Raw genomic sequence first — 19,691 nt, forward strand, 5'->3', positions numbered from 1 at the left:
GTTGGCTTTGTCGCAAGGCGTTTTCCGTTCGCCGCCGAGATTTTGTCGCAGGGTAGCCATATACTCTAGCTTCGCTGTAAAATGTAAAACTTACATGAAGGATGCAATGGTTTGTCCAATGGGCAACACCATCACGCTTCAGGGGAAGCTTTAATTCGGTGCCAAACAGCGCCGCGTATTCAAATTTATGTACAACGCAGAAATGCTTTTGTTACACAACCGCTGGACCAATTTGATTTAACTTTGTTGCAGCCGAGAGAGCAAGTTAGATTCTATACTCAGTGTAGACGGACATTTTTTTGTCGGGCCTGGGATTTTCTACAAAAAAAATTGCCGGAAATCCGTAACATTATTAAAAAAATAGAAGCACGAAGTTTACAAATCCGTAACTCTGCCCCAAAGACAGATATCTCAGTTATGTAAGCTGTACGCGTTCGAGCATATAAATCGGGCAAATTCTATGTATAAAGTTACAGCTCGCTCGAATTTGTAACAGTGTTTAAAGACACCCTGGATGACGCTTAGTCACATCTTGGGGGTATATTTCAGAGCGGTGTATAATGCACTGATACTGTCCACTTTATGTGCATTGTTTAGTGCAGTTTACAGAATTATACCATTCTTCCTCAGCTGAGTTAGAGTTGTAAATCTGACATTTTCGTTCCTCAGTTTTGCAAGTTTCAACGGCCGTTATGAGAACTTCGACGGCCTAAGTAAGAAATCTCTTTGCGATACACTCACTAGACATTAACCTTGCTTTTTCTTTTTTAAGTTCAAACCGCACGAAATTCGGTGCAGTGGATGCCTCGAAAAAAATTCCTCCGTTCCTATCCCAAGCTATCCCAAGCTGAATCTTTCCCTTAAGAGGAATAACTGTAATATAATAGTACTGACCATAAGATGTGCCGAGCATCATCATGTACCGCCTTAACTTTAATGGAGTTTGCACTACCTCCCCTTGGCATGTAAAAACGGAATGTCCGCTACCGTAACTCCATACGCTCGTATTGTTTTACATAAGAACACGTTGCATTTCGTGCAGTCTCCTACCCGACCGTACAGGATTACGGACACACGGTACATAAGAGCATGCGGGTTCCTTCAATTTATTTATTTATTTATTTATTTATTTATTTATTTATTTATTTATTTATTTATTTATTTATCTACTTATTCATTATTTATTTATTTTTTTATTTATACACATACCTCACAGGCTCCAATTGAAGTATTGCGTGAGGGGGGTATGAGAAACAACATATATATATATATAGCTAAAACAAATGAAACAATTCAAAAAAGAAAAGACGCCGTTTAACATGAAGCAAACGAAGAGCAACAAGAACACCCTGGACGATCATAAACGGGCATGGCTCATCGAACTCCTGGCAAAGAGCGCAAACGCAGGTATACCTATAGACTGCTTGCAAGAAGCCCAAATGACGACAGTTAAGTCACATGGTACGAATGAAACAAACGCGTGCGCATGGTTATAAAGCGTGGAGTGAAAATTACGCGACATTTAGCCCGTTTGTCCGCGATCCATCGCAATTCGCCATCGAAAGGTGGCAATTAACATCCGGATGGCCGGGGGGCCTCGTCGTTTCTTTTTTTTTTTTCGCCTCAGCGGAGTGGGTGCGGATTTACAAGAAATTCACGGACGACGCGTTCGACGGCAAGGACGTGGTGGTGCTGTGGAACAACGCGACTGCCGTGGCCGTGTTCGCGTCGGACACAAGTCGCCTGGCACGCGAGGAGGCGCGCGTTCTGCTGGCCTGGAGCGTGCTGCGGCGCCTCGTCGTCTACACCAGCGGTCGCGCCATGAGGAGACTCGAGAAGCCGGAAGACGTCGAGAGCTTCTGCCTGCAGACCGTCTCGGGGGTCCTCGAGGTGGCTGTCACCAGCCGTTACGTCAGCACGTGTGCGTAACCGCAAGAAGAAAAAACCCTATAGGCTCCACCCACCCGTCGCCGCGTCGCTATAGGCTGCGCGGTGCTATTTTTCTGCTCTGCTTTCACTCTCTCCCTCGGCTCGGCGAAGCTGCGCACGTCAAGAGAAACCCAGCGAGGCTCCGGCAGCTCCGCTGTAGAAGCATAGTTCAAACGTAGATTCGAAGTTGAACACGCGGGAACTCGGCCACCCGCTTTGCGTATGAAAAAAAAAACGGAACACTTTTCGAGTATGACAGGAACACTGCAATGTTTAAGCGAGGCAACGTAGGCAAAAAAAAATTAAAAAATGCGCGGCAACGTGTCGCAATGCGACTCATCGTTTTCCTATGTGCACTCCCTTTAGAGAGCTTTTTTTTTTAGCTTTGCGTGATGGATCCCGGCCATGGCGGCCGTATTTCCATGGGGGCGAAATGCGAAAACACCTGTGTAGTTAGATTTAGGTGCACGTTAAAGAACCCCAGGTGGTCCAAATTTCCGCACGTCGCCCACTATGGCGCGCCTCATAATCAGATCGTGGTTTTGGCTCTTAAACCCCATAAAAAAGGGGAAAGAAATTTGCCTGATACGTTACTGTGAAACCAGGTAGCTTAGGCCCTTCTCCGCATGTGCTCCAACCACACGAACCGGGGTAGACGCGCCAACAGATCAACGTTCGACGTTCATCCGCGCGGCGTAGTCTGCACACTGCCACGGCAAAACACGGAGTATCTGACGTGCACGCGGAAAGGTCCTAACATGCCGCGTATCGCAGGAACGTATCATGTACCAAGCAACAACAAAAGCTCGGATCCCACCAATAATCTGACACTTACGACCGGGTCTATATTCGGCTGCGCAAGGATATTGCCTGTGTACGCCACATACCTTCGGTAGTGCTGCAAACAACTTCTGATGTGGACCATAGCCTCCATATCGCCGTTCTCACTTCAATGTGAAGAACCGACTAGGTCAATGCGCTTCTTCCCGTTCTTACTGTGCATAGTTAGTGACGCAGTTTAGTAAACGGCCAAAAGTGAAAGTCTGCGTTGCGAATTTAAATTAGCGTTACGCACTTCCGGAAGAAACCGGCTGTCGTCTGCTCGCACTCGGGCACGGCTGCCCGAGTAGGGATTAATAGAGAGTTGTAGATCAGCAAGGCAGCGGGCCCCCTGGGCCCGCTGGCTCGCTGAGCTATAACTTTCTAATACAACGGCCACCCTGCTCATCGACTAGTTTCGAAACACTCAACTGTACTCTTAAATTTACACCCTATCAGGCTTATCTTCCCATAATAATCGTCATCTCTCTTGCTAGCGTGTCCTTTCCTGAAAACGCTGCACTCGCTACTTTCCTGTCGAGAAAGCTCTGTCATGATCATAACGCGCATGTCGTTCGTGACCTGGAAGTACCGAGCCCACTGCGTTAAAGAAAGGGAATGCGGGCATGACTGATGGAGATTACTGTTGCGGAACAAGACACGTCCTAACGGGTCTACATTGGTCTACGCTCTGAACTAAGTTTACACCCTTTGGGGTGTATATCTGCCACGCAACAATAATCATAATCTGCTTTGCTTGCGTTTCCTTTCTTGAAAACGCCGCGCTCGCTACTTTCCTGTCGGCAATGCTAAGTCATGCCGATAACGCCCATGCGGTTCTTTACTGGGAAGTACCGGGCTCGCAGCGTTAGAGGAAGGAAATGCGGACAAGACAGATGACGTTTATTGTTGCGAGGCTAGATACCACTCAAAAGGTGTAAAACTTTTCTTACACTCTTAGAAAATTTGCACCCTTTGGGGCCTACCTTGTCCCACAACAATAATCGCCATCCGTGTTGCCCGCGTTTCCTTTCTTTATCACTGCGAGCCCGGCACTTTCCAGTCACGAACGGCATGCGCGTTATCAGGGTGACGCAGCATTCTCGACAGGAAAGTAGCGAGCGCCGAGTTTTCAGCAAAGGAAACGCAAGCAAGGCAGATGACGATTATTGTTGTGGGACAAATATACACCCCAAAGGGTGCAACCGTTTTAAGAATGTAGAGTGTAAGAGTGCACTCCCAAAAACCATTACACCCTTTGGGGCGTATCTTGTTCCACAACAATAATCGCCATCAGTACCTTTTGCTGCAAAGTATTTCTTACATAGTGTATTTTAACTGCAAATGCGTTTCTCGACTTCGATAGAAAAAAAAATGTGTTGCAGGGCCCAGAAGCATCATCGACGTTACCATTCACTCCTCCTTTATTGAATACAAAAATTAGTTGCGATAACCACCCTACCGCAGCAAGAAATTGATAAAGCCAGATTTCGTGTTATTTTGATTTACTATACTTAGTATATTAATGGAAACAGACGGAGTTGTAAAGAGAACACTACAACTATAAAGCGCTATAAAGTGCAAGCTTCATCTGCGTAGGCGCTTCAAGAGCTTAACATTGGCAGCGAAAGCGGTTACGTCAGAGGGTGTGAGAAATGAATACAAGTGACCGCACAAAATTCGAGTTGCGTGCATGTATCTTTTCCTTGCATATCGAAATTTGTCTGCTGAAGAAGTTTGGACTGCGTACTATATAGGTCGATTATAAAAAGAGAAAGCGAAGCTCAATTTCTCGTTTTATTTATTTACGCGCCGAAACTCTAGCACCGGGAAACGTCAGTGTGACGTCACGAACTTCAAAGTGTTTTCACATAATTTGGGCTATTGTTACTTAGTTAATGTTCTTGAAGCTCGCGAAGTTCAATAACTCGGTTTTTCAGAATACAAATTTACTCCATCTTCACCCATGACAACAACAACAAAAAACTAGGCCTGTGCCCAAGCCATGAAAATTCATTGACGTCACGACGAACTTGTACAGAAACTTCAAGGTGGCGCCGCCATCCGCCTTTCAACTCTAGCTTCTTCTTTTTCGTTTTTTTTTTTTTGTGGTGGGAGGGGGAAACAAGGGGGCGGAGGGCTTACAAGGGCTGCTTTGTTTGAAGACGACAGTTTCTCTTTCAGGAGGATTGTAGGAGAGTACTTTACTAACACAGCTCCAAACTTCTTTCTTTTTTTTTTTTACCCGTAGTTGTCCCTTCAAGATTTACATCGTACAAATTTCTTGAGCGTTTCTTTTCAGTTTTATGTTCACTGATCCGGCCGCTCTCGTTCACGCATGCGCTCCCCGGCTCATCTTTCAGACACTCCTCAAAGAGCGTTTTCTGCCGCGAAGACGATGGCGCTCCGCATGATCGGAACGCTGGCGGACAAGCTGTCCAACACTGTGTGGATCGTGGACCCGGTGCGCAACGTGACCCTGGGCAAGGCCCGGAAATTGAAGCTCATCATGGGCTACCCCAAGCACCTGGAGAACGCCTCCGAGTTGGAACAGTTTTACGGTGAGCACGCGACGAACGCGCGCGAGCGCCACCTGATGACCGCGCGCGCGCGAAGCGAACACGTAATTGTTCAGATTACAACGGGCGGCATCCGGCATACGACACTTCCGATTTACATTCCTATATAATGATTCACTGTTTAAAAAACGAGAGAGAGAGAGAGAGAGAGAGAGGTTGCACTTACCACCTGGTTCTCGTAGCACTCATGACTACTTCGGTGTAACTGCAGTAATGATGTAACTGCAGTTGGTTCTGCCTTTACCAACTGCACGCAGTTGGTAAACGCAGAACTAATAACGTCGATAGCGTACGTTTAATAAAGGAGCCCCTCAGTAGGTCTGGCCATTGTGAGCTGACAAGCGCCATGCATACAATGCGCGACTAACCATCGCGCCTGCTATGTATTACATCGCTACGCGCCTCGTGGAAAGAGCTGAAATTTCGATCCGAACGTCATTTGCCAGTCTCCTCGCGGACGCAGCACTCCAAGATTATGGAAGGAGGGGGGAGGGGATGACGTATATCAGCATGTGCGAATACGTAAGTGGTAGTGCTGTGACGTCGCTGATAGTGACACGTGACTTAGAGAATTATCCGAGGCAACAGCAGTTATTTGTTTGATCTGTTCCTTTAATACACTAAAGTTTAGAGAAATAATATAATCTACGATCCGAATGTCTGTGTTTTTTTTTTACTTCGCACCGTAGCAAGAGATATGTACACCCGTGAACAGACCAGGTATTGCGCAATGAAGTCGATTTTTTTTTCCTCAGCCTGTGAATGCAACTTGAAATTGAGTACTGCAGTCCAAACTTGGTATTGTGAACTTTCCAGTATACTCGTCAATTTCCGATTATGCGTGCTAATTGCAAATAAATTTAGTTTTTTTTCGGAGACCCTTTGGTCCGTATACTTTTGCTCAAGGGCGTACATCCGTTTCGTCTGTTTCCTAGCACCTCATCCAGTCGCGCGCGCTAACACCGAAACTGTGCCATTTTATACCGTATTCCGGTGTTGCTTAGCGTTCGTGTAGCATTAGAGACTTTTAGCATGTCCGGTATTCGGGCAAGCGCGGGCGGTTTTCCGGTTTAGCGGGGGCGTCAACCTGAGCGGCCAGATTGGTGGCGCCAGCTGGTGGCGCACAGCTCAACCACACAAACACAGAGCTGATTACTATATTCTGCTTAGCTGCTGGCGTAAATTTTCGACAGTGGCGTAATCGTGTTCACAATTACGCCGCTGCCAAAAATTTGCACGAGTGGCGAAGCAGGATATGGTGAGTTACTGCAGTTTTAGCTATGCGTTTGTCTGGTTGAGCTCTACAACACCAGGCGGCTACGGCCGCTCACGTTTACGCCCCGACCATCCGGTAATCCGCCCAAACCGATCCCGTTTACCGGAATAGCGTACAAGCTAAAAGTCTCTATTGACTGATATCGCTAGTCAATTGTTCTCATGCACAGCGTCCAAAATCGTGTGCGCCGTTAAACGAGACAAACCCAACAGCTTGCGCGCGAGACCGTCAGCGGAAGTGCGCCGCGAAGAAAAAAAGAAATAATGAGTGGGAGAAAAGTGACAACCATTCCACTCTTTGAAGATGGAAAGACGAAAGTTGACGACAGTCAAAGCCCTCAAACGAAACGCGTCGTCCCGGCATTACACTACCTTCGGGATGGACCCACGTATGGGGAGGGCTTAACGCCTGCTTCACCTTTGCCGTGGGTCGGCCCGGCATTGCACTACCTTCGGGATCAGCCCATGTATGGGGGGGGGGGTGCTTAACGCTTACTTCACCTCGGCCGCGAGTCGGCCCGATATTGCACAATCTTCGGGGTCGGCCTTCGTATGAAATTTAAGGGACAGGTTCCCGAGCCCACAGGGGTACGTGTCATTGAGCTTGGACCCTTTCTGCACTTTCACCAGGATCGGCCCGCACGATCACTTTTTTTTTCTGTTGACGGACACCGAGAAACTACGGAAGCTTAGTCCGTATACAGCTTTCGCTGTAAAAAAAGAAAAGTTATGGCGGTGCTTGCGTCGTATGCGTCACGCGGTCCTCGAGCTCATCTACGGGAGAGGGCAGGCAAGGAATTTCGCTTGCGGAGGCTAGACGGGGCAACTGGAGCGAGAGTCTGTCTTGACAGTGGCACCCCCCCTCCTGAAATCATGGGTTCGCGGCACTGAAAATACGTCTATCACGTCTATTAACCAATTTGAAAAATTCTTGCGGCAGAACGCTCGCCGGAGGGCACGTAACAACTTCCAGCGTATAACCAAATTCGCTATGTGGACTGGTGAGGGAAATACGTCAGCTGACATGGTTACGGTGAGTTAGTAGCGTTACTAACAAGGAAAACACTTTGGATTATGCCGGAGGTGTTCCGATGCATGTGTCACACAGGCTGGAAAGTTTGTGTCGGGTGGTGCTCAACTGCGTTTTCAATTGGTAGCTGAGACCCATTAGTAGCAGCGAATACTATGTTTAGTCAGTGGTGTTGTCAAATATACCGTTAACGAACTGCTGTCATGCAGAGAATGTGAATGGGAAAACACTTAAAAGTGTTTTGACCTCTTGTAGAAGTAATGGCCATCTAATCGAGTAATTTAGGTCAGGGGTTAGAATTGTGCTATATGCGACAGGAATTTTTTTTTTATTTGCTGCTGAAAAAAAAAGCACCCTGTATTTCCCAAAGTGTAGAATGGAATACATGGGCATTCCAGTTACTTTTGTGCTTCAGTGCATAACAGAGCATTTTGCTAAAAAAGTAAGTGGAACGAAGTGCATTTTTACGGCGAATTTGACGGCGCATATCTCAAACTGGCGACATTCTGGAAGTTGATTCCATGTGGACAAGCCTTGCAAGCTCGTAAATTACAATATGAGCTATTAACCAACTGCAGTCCTACCAAGAATGCGAATGCTGTGAAAATTGGTGGGGGGGGGGCAGTTACAACGCTCTTTCAATGCGATTAGCATTCTCTAGGAACTTCACCCGATTTGCGGTATGTTTAAGATAAGTAGAGCATTTAATTATGTTAATTAGTTCAATATGTATTTCGATTTATTGTGAAATTAATGACCCCTTTTCTGAATAATCCAGCTCAACAACTAAAATTTTGTTATCTGCAACAGCTGGCCATCAATAAAAATTTCGTAAAACTTAAAGATGGTCAACCTGTATATATTCCGACAATCTCCGGCTACCCTTTATTACCGTATGGCCAGCCACATAGGTATATAAGTTATACCGACCATTGGGCATATACTTGGGTCCTTATAGTGGTAAATAAAATGTATCACCACTTTATAGCTGTGTAACAGCGCACTGAAGACAAATATCCCGACAGTGGGACCCGTTTCAAGTGTTACATGCGTTTTGAACGATATTGCCATATACCGCTCTAAAATGCATCTCTTAGCATTACTGAGTATGGCTTTAGTAAATATCCGCGAATACGTGGGGAGAGAATTAATAGCGTCTCCTGTTGACGTTTGAGTTTCGTAAGTATACAAATTTACCAGGCGGTTTGCAGGCCGTGAACGAAATGATTTTCTTTGTCTTTCACTTTTGCGACCGACATATGGGCGCAGCGACTTTCCCGGACACTGGGGTGGGCTTCGTGAAACCTTACCTGGAGACGCACAGGCACTTCACCAGCCGCACGTTCAAAGAGAACGCTACCGAGAACTTCACCACCGGTGTCGCCAATGCCTACTACAGCTCGGGCTTGAATAGCATAACGATTCAGGCGGGAATCGTTCAGCCGCCCATGTACTTTCCTGACGGAACGGCAGCGCTCAACTATGGAGGACTAGGGCAGGTAAGCTGAGAGGGAGTGAGGCCGCGTGTGCGCAAATGCCACCAAGCTTTCGTGCACGTGTCTTTAGACGTCACGTAGACGTCAGGTTCAAGACGTAATGTACACGTCATATTGCAAACATCTTGTAGCAGTCATTTTATAGACGTTCCATAAACGTCTAGTAGACTACACTATAGCTTGCCACTTTGTATAGAATTATCCCATCGAAAACGGCTAACTAAGTGGAGCATCGAGTCCGTCACGTTGGTCACTAGCTGTCACATCTCCATCGTGCCGCGCCACAATCATGTCTGCCAACAGGGGAAGGACTGGCGCTCCCAATACCTCGGCGTATAGATTATGTGACAACGTGGTCAACGTGGTCGTACGGGCTGGAAGCCCTAGCCAACGCTGGGTGCTGAGTCCTGAAGTAAATCAATTGACGAATGCCTATGACGTTATATAACCGCCACGAATAATTACATAGAAAATTTGCAAAGTCACGTTCTTATGTTTTGTAAGAAGTTCATGGAGGGTTTATGGGTACACTTGTACTGAATTGTTAACATAGTTAAATGTTCACTTTATTTCCGGAAATCAATGGCTCGTTATAGTAACAATGACACAGTCTATAATCCGTTGCCAAATACTTTGAGTTGCAAACAATGAAAAACGTTCTTATATTCCAGTCCACAGGACAATAAAAGCCATCGGTGTGCCACTTGATCACATACTCCTGCATCCTGCCGTATATTTAGAAAGATTATGCGGATATTCAACAAATACACGACTTATATTTGGAATCTATTGTCTCCTATTCGAGGACTTCGTGTTTCGTTTCGGCAGAACGTGATTTGATATCTGGCTTTGATATCTGACACAAAATCGCGCTTTCTTCGAAACAAAAAAAAAATTTCGCTCAATTCAGACCAGTGTTTCTTTAAAGGGACACTAAAGGGAAATACTAAGTCGACGTGGACTGTTTAAATACCTTTCCAGAAACCTCGCAACGCTTGTTTGGTGCAAAGACTTAGTTTACGACAAAATCGGATCTGATGGGCCTGAATAGCTTTTTCGAAATTCAAATCTCCCGCCACCGAACCCGGGGAGTGGTGACGTTGCATACGCCATCACCGCACATTGCATCCCCGTCTGACATACGGCGGCACCGACCCAAGACAGAGCGGCGGATTCGCTGCGGCAGCTGCTTTTTGGTCAAGTGGCGTACACTCTACAAAAAGTTTACACCCTTTGAGTTGTATCTTGCCACACAACAATAAACGTCATCTCTCTTGCCCGCATTTCCTTTATTTAACGTGGCGAGCCCGGTACTTTACAGTAAGGAACGGCATGCGCGTTATCAGCATGATACAGCATTCCCGACAGGAAAGTAGCGGGCGCAGCGTTTTCAAGAAAGGAAACGCAAGCAAGGCAGATGACGATTATTGTTGTGTGGCAGAGATACACCCCAAAGGGTGTAAACTTTTTTTAGAGGGTAGACCGTTTGGCCATCCCGCGACATCACATGCAAGTTGAATTCTCTGCTATTTGAAGTTTGTGCGAGTTTCCCGAGCCAGCAAAACCAGCGCAGCAATATACGCGAGTCGAGTTAAAACGAAACCTTTCGACCACCCGCATCGTTGTCATGGGTGATTGCAATGAGTTTTTTTTTTCTAAAAATGAAATAGAACGGGACAAGTAGCATTTTATTTCATCTTATTATACAATACGAGGGTGTTTTCTGCAACGAGTAGCTGAGTACTATAGTGACAGAATTTAACTGAGGAGTGCTGTCGTAATCGGGCGAGTGCTTGAATGTCCCGGGGGAGTACGTAAATCATGTCCTGCATTTGCCTCGATTTCTGGATTATTAAGGCTCCGTTCGCGATAACAGTGACGCCTTAAGAGATTCTCGAGCACTAATCTATCACTTCAGCTTGACTTAGTACTTGCCTTTAGCGTCCCTTTAAGAACGTTTCTGTGTTTCACGTGCATTTCAGGAAACTCGGCTGCAGCTAGTGCAGTTAAAGCCGATGCGCTTCGCGAAATAGCGCCAGCCGGCTTTTACAACGAGCTAAATCAGTTGCGCATATGACGTCGCATAATAATTATATCGGATCGCTTGCAAAGCAATATGCATGGACGGCACGTGCAGGTCGTTGGGCACGAGATCATGCATGGTTACGACGTCGACGGCATCACATTTGACGAAGACATAAAGAAAGTCAACTTCAAGAACAGTTCGACGATGAAGGAGTACGAGCGCAAAGTTCTCTGCCTTCGCAAATCGTACCAAAATGTGAGTGACTCTTTCTGGTCCAATGAGCTTTGTAGGAATTACAGTGTTTTAAGAGTGAATGCCCAAGATGAATGAGGGAAATCTGCCCATTGCAGGATAACAATATAGCCGGCTGCACATCATCGATGGTTCACAGCACCCCATTCTACATTGCCACACTTGGTGAACTCAGAATGAAGAGTTCGGGGAAAGTCAAATTACCTGCACCTCCTCAGCTTAAAATGCTTTCGTCGCTCCCACTGGGCAGTCCTGTCTTTGGTTAAAAACTTTGACAAGAAACGCGTGCGTATGAGTACAAAAAAAACTGCGCTATATTTGGAGTCAGTTCTTTGCTGCGAACATCGCAGCCAACTCGATCCAATTTAATGCGTGCTATGAACTGCATGAAATCATGTATGCTGTACGTGGTCATAGAGCTTTCTCCACCTTGGGGTCTTCCGTAGAACTTATATCAACAGACAGTGAATCGTTGCCCAGGCAGGACAGTGGTAAGCAATCATTCACTGTTGCTTACGTCCCTACCACAGCTACCGACGATCTGAATACCTTGAACAGGCCGAGCTTAACAGAGTACTTTGAGCGAATTGCGCCAGGCCAAGTCAACGAGATCAGAATTAACGCACGGAGGAACATCCTTTCGGTGGACGTGAACAACAAGTCAATTCTGGATACGCTAAAGGCTGCCACACTACTAGGAAACATCCCAGTGCGCTCCTTCTTTGCGTATGGAAAAGGAACCTCGACTGGCGTTATTTCTGACGTGGACAAAGAAATCGCAGACACTGACCTCCAGAGGCTTTTGAATTCCACCGCACCAATAGTGCAGATTCACCGCTTCGGTCAATCCCGGTGTATTAAATTAGTCTTTGACTCTGAAACATTACCTGACTACGTAAAAGTAGGATACGTAAGACACCGTGTGCGCCCTTACGTGCCAAAACTGGTGCAGTGTCGGAAGTGCTTCAAAATAGGACACGTAAGCGCAGCTTGCAAGGGCGGCGTAAAATGCCAACGGTGTGGAGGGGCCCATCAAAATGATAGCTGCGATGCTACTGCCCTAAAATGTCCTAATTGCGCCGGTCCACATGAAGCGACATCAAAAGACTGCCAGAAAATCAAGGACGAAATGTCAGTGCTTCGAAAGATGGTGCGGGACAACTCCACTCACAGACAGGCTGCTACATCGATACGCCGCCGCAGACGTCGATCGCGACACAGACGACAGCACGACAAGAGTACTTCCCATACAGATGGACCATCGACCGCATGGCAAACTCCTCGCTTGCCAAGTTTGCTTCTGCGATCAAGATGCGGGCCCGACGTACATTCTTCGGCAGCAGCACGTGGAACACATGCGCTGCATAAAACGACGCTTCCGCCGACCGACTCTGACATTGACTGGCCGTCGCTCCCACCGAAACAAACAGGCTTAAATGCGTCGGGTGATGTGTCTTCAAAGGTGGTTGAGAATGATAAGACAGAAAATGAAAATGTACGAAGTATGCTGAAACACCTGATAACTACGATGCGTTCACTTCTCTGCGGATTACAGACGCCGGTTGCTAAGACCGCGCTACATGTTCTAGATGCTTTGGAACCGCTCCTCGCGGCTCTACAATAAGGCATCATGGCGCTCTCTTTTGAAAACCAATTACGAAGATCTGCTATAATGCAGTGGAATGCAGTGGAATGCCAGAGGCCTACGAGGCCGCCTCGCAGACTTTCGGCAATGGATGTTCAAATACCAGTTTCCCGTGGCTGTATTATGTGAACCAAACATGACGTCTTTACTACGTGTATCTGGATATGTGCCACTGTGGTCAAGGAATGATCACAATTTAAGCAAAGTGCTCATGTTTGTTCGTCGGAATTTAACGTGCCTTCGTAAAGACATTCCTGCACACGCTTCCAACGAGTACGTTTGCATGACGCTGAAGTACAAGCGGCGCACACTCTCAGTAATTGGCGGGTATATACCCCCAACATCGAGCATAGACTGTTCATATTTGCTGTCCATACTGAAAGCTTGTTCGGGTCCCCACGTAGTCATCGGTGACTTTAATGCCCACCATCCCATGTGGGGCTCTGCTTCGACGAACGCCCGCGGTAGAGATTTAGCTGACTTCATGCTTAGTCAAGGCTTGATGGTGATCAACGATGGCTCACCGACATATCTTCGAGGCTCTTACTGGAGCAGTTGTCTTGACATTGCGTTCGTTTCAAAAAGCCTGCTGTCTACGCGATGGTGTACTGATCTCGACAACCATGGAAGTGACCATCTACCAACATATGTTCAGTTGAAATGGTTACATCCCCCAGCTCCGCACACTGTGCGTTCTATCGATTGGCCAACATTTCGAGAATCTGTCACCACCGCATGTCAAGCCGTCCAAGCACCATCCAATATTGAAGATGTCATCGCGGCAACTTTACGTGACACAACAAAACACCTCAGCGCACCTTCACCAAGATCATCTATTGATGACCAGTACGACCGACTTCGCGCGATACGGCGTCGAGCAGAACGGAAATACAGAAGGACCAAATCACCATTAGACGTCACTGCATCACGCCGGGCTCAGCGTCATGTCCTGCGCCACCTTGACAAGCTTGACAAACAACGCTGGAAATCATTCTGTGGCTCTCTGGATCCGAGAAAACCTCTCTCTAGAATTTGGCAAATTGTACGAAGCCTTCGCTCGCCTCCACAACAGCTTCACCCGTTCAGCGCTGTGGCCATACGGCAAGGCCGGCGTGAAGTCGAGGTCGCCGATGACTTTTGCAAATTACTCGTGAGCTCCTCGAACGATATACCAACCCATTCACGACTGACTTTCCCGTCATCTAGTGATCACCGTCTGGACGCGCCTTTTACTATGCACGAGCTCGACGCTGCGATATCTTCTTCCCGCCGATCAACTTGTCCAGGACCAGACGGAATTACATACTCCGCGATTTGTCATCTTGGAGTAGAAGCTCGAGAAATTCTCCTGGCGCTCTACAATTCTACGTGGGACACAGCAACAGTGCCTAATCACTGGAAGTGCAGTCGTTTTGTGGCTTTGCTAAAACCTGGGAAATGCCCGCATGATCTCTCACATTATCGGCCAATAGCCTTGGCAAGCTGTGTCGGTAAAGTGATGGAGCGGATGGTACTGAACAGACTGGAATGGCTACTCGAGAAAAGTGGTGGACTTCCTGATTTCATCAATGGATTCAGAAGAGGCCGATCATCCATTGACGGTGTGATCGACCTAGTATCTTCTGTTCAACAGGAAAAGAGACGCCGTCGTCTGGTATGCGCAATATTTCTGGACATCAAAAGTGCCTACGACAACGTCTTCCACCATTCGATTCTTCAGGCGCTTGAGGATATTGGTGTTGGTGGCCGGATGTATGCATGGCTGCAGAGTTACCTTAGTGGCCGCACCATTTTCATGTCCACTTCGGATGGCGAGACTGATAGACATGAAGTTCGCAGGGGTGTTCCGCAGGGTGGTGTCCTTAGCCCAGTATTGTTCAATATGATACTGGTGGGCCTTGCAGACGAGCTACCTGAAACAGCGCGTATCAGTACGTACGCGGATGATATCTGTATTTGGTCATCCGGGGTCACACGTCCACAAGTGCGTGCAAGGCTTCAACGTGCGGTTACCATAACGGCGAAGTACTTGCGCCGTAGAGGCCTGCAACTCTCAGCAACTAAGTGTGCAGTCATGGCATTTACGCGCAAATCGATGTCAAATTATCCAATCTTTGTCGACGGAACGGCGCTTCCTTTAGTCACCCACCACAGATTTCTTGGCGTGATAATAGACCGCAGTCTTTCTTGGACCAAACATGTTACTGCGCTTAGGGCTAAACTGACTAACTTCATACACGTTCTTCGTGTAATATCAGGACTGAGATGGGGCCCCTCTGAGCGAAGTTTGCTCCAAGTGTACCAGGCACTTTTTGTGGGCTACATACGCTACAGCATGCCTGTGTTATCTAACATGGGGCCATCTTGTATACGCACGCTGGAGAGCCTTCAGGCTCAAGCACTACGGATATGTCTTGGCTTGCCACGCTGCACGTCAACTAAGGGCACAATAGCGGAAGCACGGGCTTGTCCTATCGTCATATACAGGTCTTGTGAACCTGTGCGAACCTATCTTCGCCTGCTAACCAGACACTCACACCATCCACTGTCAACGCTTCCAAGCATCAACCTTGACTGTGCTTTTTCTAAAGCTATTGCATGTCACGCAAGCATTGTACCTGCAAGATTCCAGGCAACCGACATCCCCGCGACACCTCCATGGACATTGCCAAGACCCCTAGTGAGGCTTCAGATACCCGGAATTAGGAAGAAATCTCACGTTTCCTCCATTGGCTTGAAGCAGCTCACCCTGTCCCATATATTTACTTTATATAGTGGGACTGTACAAGTATATACCGATGCTTCGGTCACGCCATCTGCCACAACGGCCGCATGTGTCATCCCAGAACTTGGAATTACTCAACGATTTCGATTAGACCACAAATCGACATCTACGGCTGCGGAACTTGCAGGAATACGGGAGGCTGTCCGTTTTATGAGAACGCAGACACCCCATAAATGGACAATATTGTGCGATGCCAAATCAGCGCTACAGGCGCTAAAATACTTTTTAAACAAAAGACCATACTATCTGCTCGTGCTGGAAATCGTCGAACTTTATCACAGTGCCGAGTTAAGTGGCCACGTGATCACCTTTCAATGGGTGCCTAGCCATTGTGGTGTTTTTGGTAATGAACTCGCTGACAGTGAGGCAAGATCGGCCTCCTCTTCCTCTGATGAAGTACGGATTGCCTACTCGCGACCTGACACCAACTCCATGATCAAGGCACTCATGCAGGACCTTACAAAGGCTTACAGAGCCCACTCTGATAACATTCACAGACGCCTACATATGATTGACCCAGACGGTAAATTCTGTTTGCCCCCGAAGCTTACACGGAGCAAAACATCATTGCTACACAGGATTCGGCTCGGCGTTGCTTTCACCCGTCGCTACGCACACCTCATCGGCCAATCGAACAGCCCTGATTGTGTACACTGCCAGATACCCGAAACACTGCAACACGTACTGTGCGACTGCCCAGCATATATGCTGGAGCGACGGACGTTAGACAGTTTCTTAGCCAGTGTTGGCAGGCAACTACTGTCGGAGGAAGCTATCCTCGGCCCATGGCCTGACACTGCAATTTCAATGCGTGCAACAAAAGTATTGTTGGAGTTTCTGCAGGACACCAAGCTCGACGAGCGGCTCTAGCGAGGGAACTGTCTCATGTACATAAGCACTCACCACTTCTCTTATCATCATCATCCATTCCAATACTTTCACTCCCCTTCCCTCTTCCCCAGTGCAGAGTAGCAGACTAGAGCGCACTAGCTCAGGTCGACCTCTCTGTCTTTCCTATCAATAAATTCTATTCCTACTATATGCCATATGTTTCGCATACCTGCGCTTCCAGTTGTCGATTCACTAGGCCTGGCTTTTCGATCTCTCATAGCTTTCCAGTAGCCTCAGATGGTATAGCGGTCATTCCTGAAAAGCGTTGGTCCTGGTCTGATCCCCTGGCCCGTACAAACTTTCAACTGGGAAGCTTTCTTTCTAAGAAACCCGCATGTGTGTGTGCCCACAGGGTCACTGCTCGCCGTGATGTAGTGTATATATATATATATATATATATATATATATATATATATATATATATCGATGGTCGTCTTTGAACACAGAACCTCTAGCTCAGAAGCCCGACGCTGTAACCATTACACCATGAACGTTTTCCCGCCACTAATGCATGTATAACAATCAGATCGCAGTTCTGGCCGTGAAACCCCAGAATTTTTCTTTAAATTTAACACGTGATCAAAGGTCAAATTTTGGCCTGATCCTGAAGGTAGTGCCGTTAAAAAGTTCAAACAGTCCGACCTCCCTCTTCTCACGGGAGGAGTGAAGCGATAGAGTTCCAGGCGCGCTGACTCTGCCCCATCCTCACCCGAAGTCAATCAGGAAGACATTCTTTGATTGAGTAGAACTGAAGCTCGGTTCACCTTCAAATTTTTGTTTTTAGCTTCGCGCTGCTCTTGAGTGGCCGCAGTTTCAGTTGCTCTCTCTCTCTCTCTCTCTTTCTTTCTCTGATATACGCCTGTGGTTTGTTTCTCTTGACTTCCTAAGACACGTTCCCAAATAGACATTCGCAGTCCGGAGCAACGCGGAACCGTAATTCGGCGGCGGCGAATTCTGCCGAAAAGGGCGTCTCCGCGCCGGTCGGTATCTGACAGTCACTCTCGCCGCTGCGGGGCGGGCAGTCTCGCGCCCCGGACCTAATCGAGACGCGAGACAGCCACTGGGTCGTCGCTCGCCGGAAAAGAACGCAAAACGTTCTGGACCGCGTTCGAGCTTGGTATACATCGCGATTGTCTCAAAATGATGTGCTGACTACGTCAAGCACAAGTACGGTGTCGTGAAGGACGCACTGACTTGAAAAAGTGACACGCGAACTCCATTCGATGGCTGAGAACTGCAAAAAGAAAGAAAGAAAAGAGACTGCGCGGGAGATTGCACTACACTGTTGAATAATCTACACCGTTAAAAGTAACTGAGGGTGTAAATCTGTCTGTAACTCACACCGTTAATGGGCCTTTATGGGTGTAAGGGTGTTAGTTACAGACCAATTTACGCCATTTTTTTATTTTAGCCATGTAACCAAGTTATTGTACAGCGTTTATAGCAGTCTCTCCTTGCTTTCGCCTTACTTCGACAGCTGGTGCGCTACCCTGGTCACCGCCAAATTCTCCTATGGCGGCGTTTTGAGCCAATCAAAGAGGCTTCCTTTCGAGCCAATCGGAGCTGGTAAGATGGAGAATTGGATGCAATCTCAACGACGCTGTACGCACTCTGCGGCCGCGGGGGTACTGACGCCCTCTAGACCTCTATAACTCCTCTAGAACTCCTCCTCAATGTGAACGTGGTACGTACTTTCTCATTCGCAGGCGGAGAAAAATGCCAGGCAGCTCGACACGACAACGGACTCGGAAGGCTTCGCCGACTACGCCGGACTCCAGCTGGCCTACGCCGCCTACAAAAGCCTGCCGCTCGCCGAGCAGGACAGGAAGCTGTCCGGCGTCAACCTGAGCGCCGACAAGACTTTCTTCGTGTCGCACTGCCTCAAGTGGTGCGACTTGGTCGAGAAACGTAGGCCGGACAGCCGCTACTGGCCCGGCCGGTCGCGCTGCGTCGTGCCTCTGCAAAACATGCCCGAATTCGCGGCCGCCTTCCGTTGCAAGACCGGGAGCCTGATGAGTCCCGCGGACAGATGCGACTTCTGGTAGAAGACGCGGCGATGCGTTCACTCATCGCTTGCCGAGCCGCTGGATTGTGCCTGCGGTTATGACGCGAGGACCTCTTTGTGTTTACTTTTCAACTCTTCTTATGTCTTCTTGTTTTTGCAGCCGTGCGATCAGGTCATCACGTGGAATGTTTGCCACTTCTTGTGCACAGCGGATGTTACAACGCGTGCTCCTATTGATTAACTTTGAGTGCTTGTGCACGGTTATCGCAAGCTACGCTCTCACGGAACAATTGTTTAGCTAGGAGGTAGGTACATCTGGGCGCGCTGTTATAAGTACGCTACCATCTGTGGATAGTAACATGACTGGCCCCCCTGGCAGTCTTTACGTACGTTTGCTTTCGCTCTTGACAAACACGTCACCCGGATTATCGAGCCAGAATGACGATGCGTAGCAATAGCGTACCCACGTGCCTTAGTGTACCACAAGAACTACAGGTTGTGTTTTTCGGCGGTGAATGCAAAGGAATAGAAATGGTGTATAATATGCCGTAACCGGAACTGGGTTGTTTTTATGGTAGGCTATGACTATCTAAAGCTCCCTAATAAAGGCAGTCGCGCAAAAATAGAGGTGTGTTTCTCGGTCGTGTATCAGTGTGTCTACCAAGTTGACATTTCTAAAATCCATGAGTTTGCCAGGTTTTCTCTGTGTTGCTTTGCAACATTCCCTATCAAGACGGGCTGACACCACGTCGTCCGATGCTGTCCCTCTCTGGTAAGCATGTCAACAAAAAAAGAAAACGACTTAAGTTTTTATAGTAAGGAGCAGTGTCTATATTATTCAAGAAGAAAACAGAAAGGAGGGGTTAGCGCAATGCACAGAAAACATAACTCGTCAAGACAATATGGTAATCCCAGCGGATCAAGTCACACATTCACAAATACGAATAAAAGGGAGATGC

General features: G+C 47.6%; 2 protein-coding genes across 2 annotated transcripts in view; both read left to right on the plus strand.

Annotated features, from left to right (window-relative positions):
• Positions 1-11,161, plus strand: part of LOC142588882 (uncharacterized) — a 34,465-nt gene extending 23,304 nt beyond the window's left edge. The window contains exons 6-9 of the mRNA XM_075700699.1: positions 1,628-1,921; positions 5,112-5,309; positions 8,902-9,131; positions 11,111-11,161. Coding sequence (XP_075556814.1) covers positions 1,628-1,921; positions 5,112-5,309; positions 8,902-9,131; positions 11,111-11,161 — 773 coding nt within the window. The remainder of the gene's footprint in view (positions 1-1,627; positions 1,922-5,111; positions 5,310-8,901; positions 9,132-11,110) is intronic.
• A 120-nt stretch (positions 11,162-11,281) lies between these two features.
• Positions 11,282-19,430, plus strand: LOC142587199 (neprilysin-1-like). Its single transcript, XM_075698076.1, has 2 exons — positions 11,282-11,409; positions 18,434-19,430. Exons 1-2 carry the CDS (start codon positions 11,284-11,286, stop codon positions 18,770-18,772), a joined length of 465 nt encoding a protein of 154 aa, XP_075554191.1. The 5' UTR covers positions 11,282-11,283; the 3' UTR covers positions 18,773-19,430.
• The last annotated feature ends 261 nt before the right edge of the window (positions 19,431-19,691 follow it).

Source organism: Dermacentor variabilis, chromosome 7, assembly GCF_050947875.1.
Source record: "Dermacentor variabilis isolate Ectoservices chromosome 7, ASM5094787v1, whole genome shotgun sequence".
Taxonomy (NCBI): Eukaryota; Metazoa; Arthropoda; class Arachnida; order Ixodida; family Ixodidae; genus Dermacentor; species Dermacentor variabilis.

Bases quoted from the DNA above. Each gene is read 5' to 3' on its own strand.
- LOC142587199 (XM_075698076.1), top strand. From the start codon at position 11,284: ATGCATGGTTACGACGTCGACGGCATCACATTTGACGAAGACATAAAG. The intron at 11,410-18,433 runs GTGAGTGACTCT...TCTCATTCGCAG, and splicing joins TTCGCAAATCGTACCAAAAT to GCGGAGAAAAATGCCAGGCA.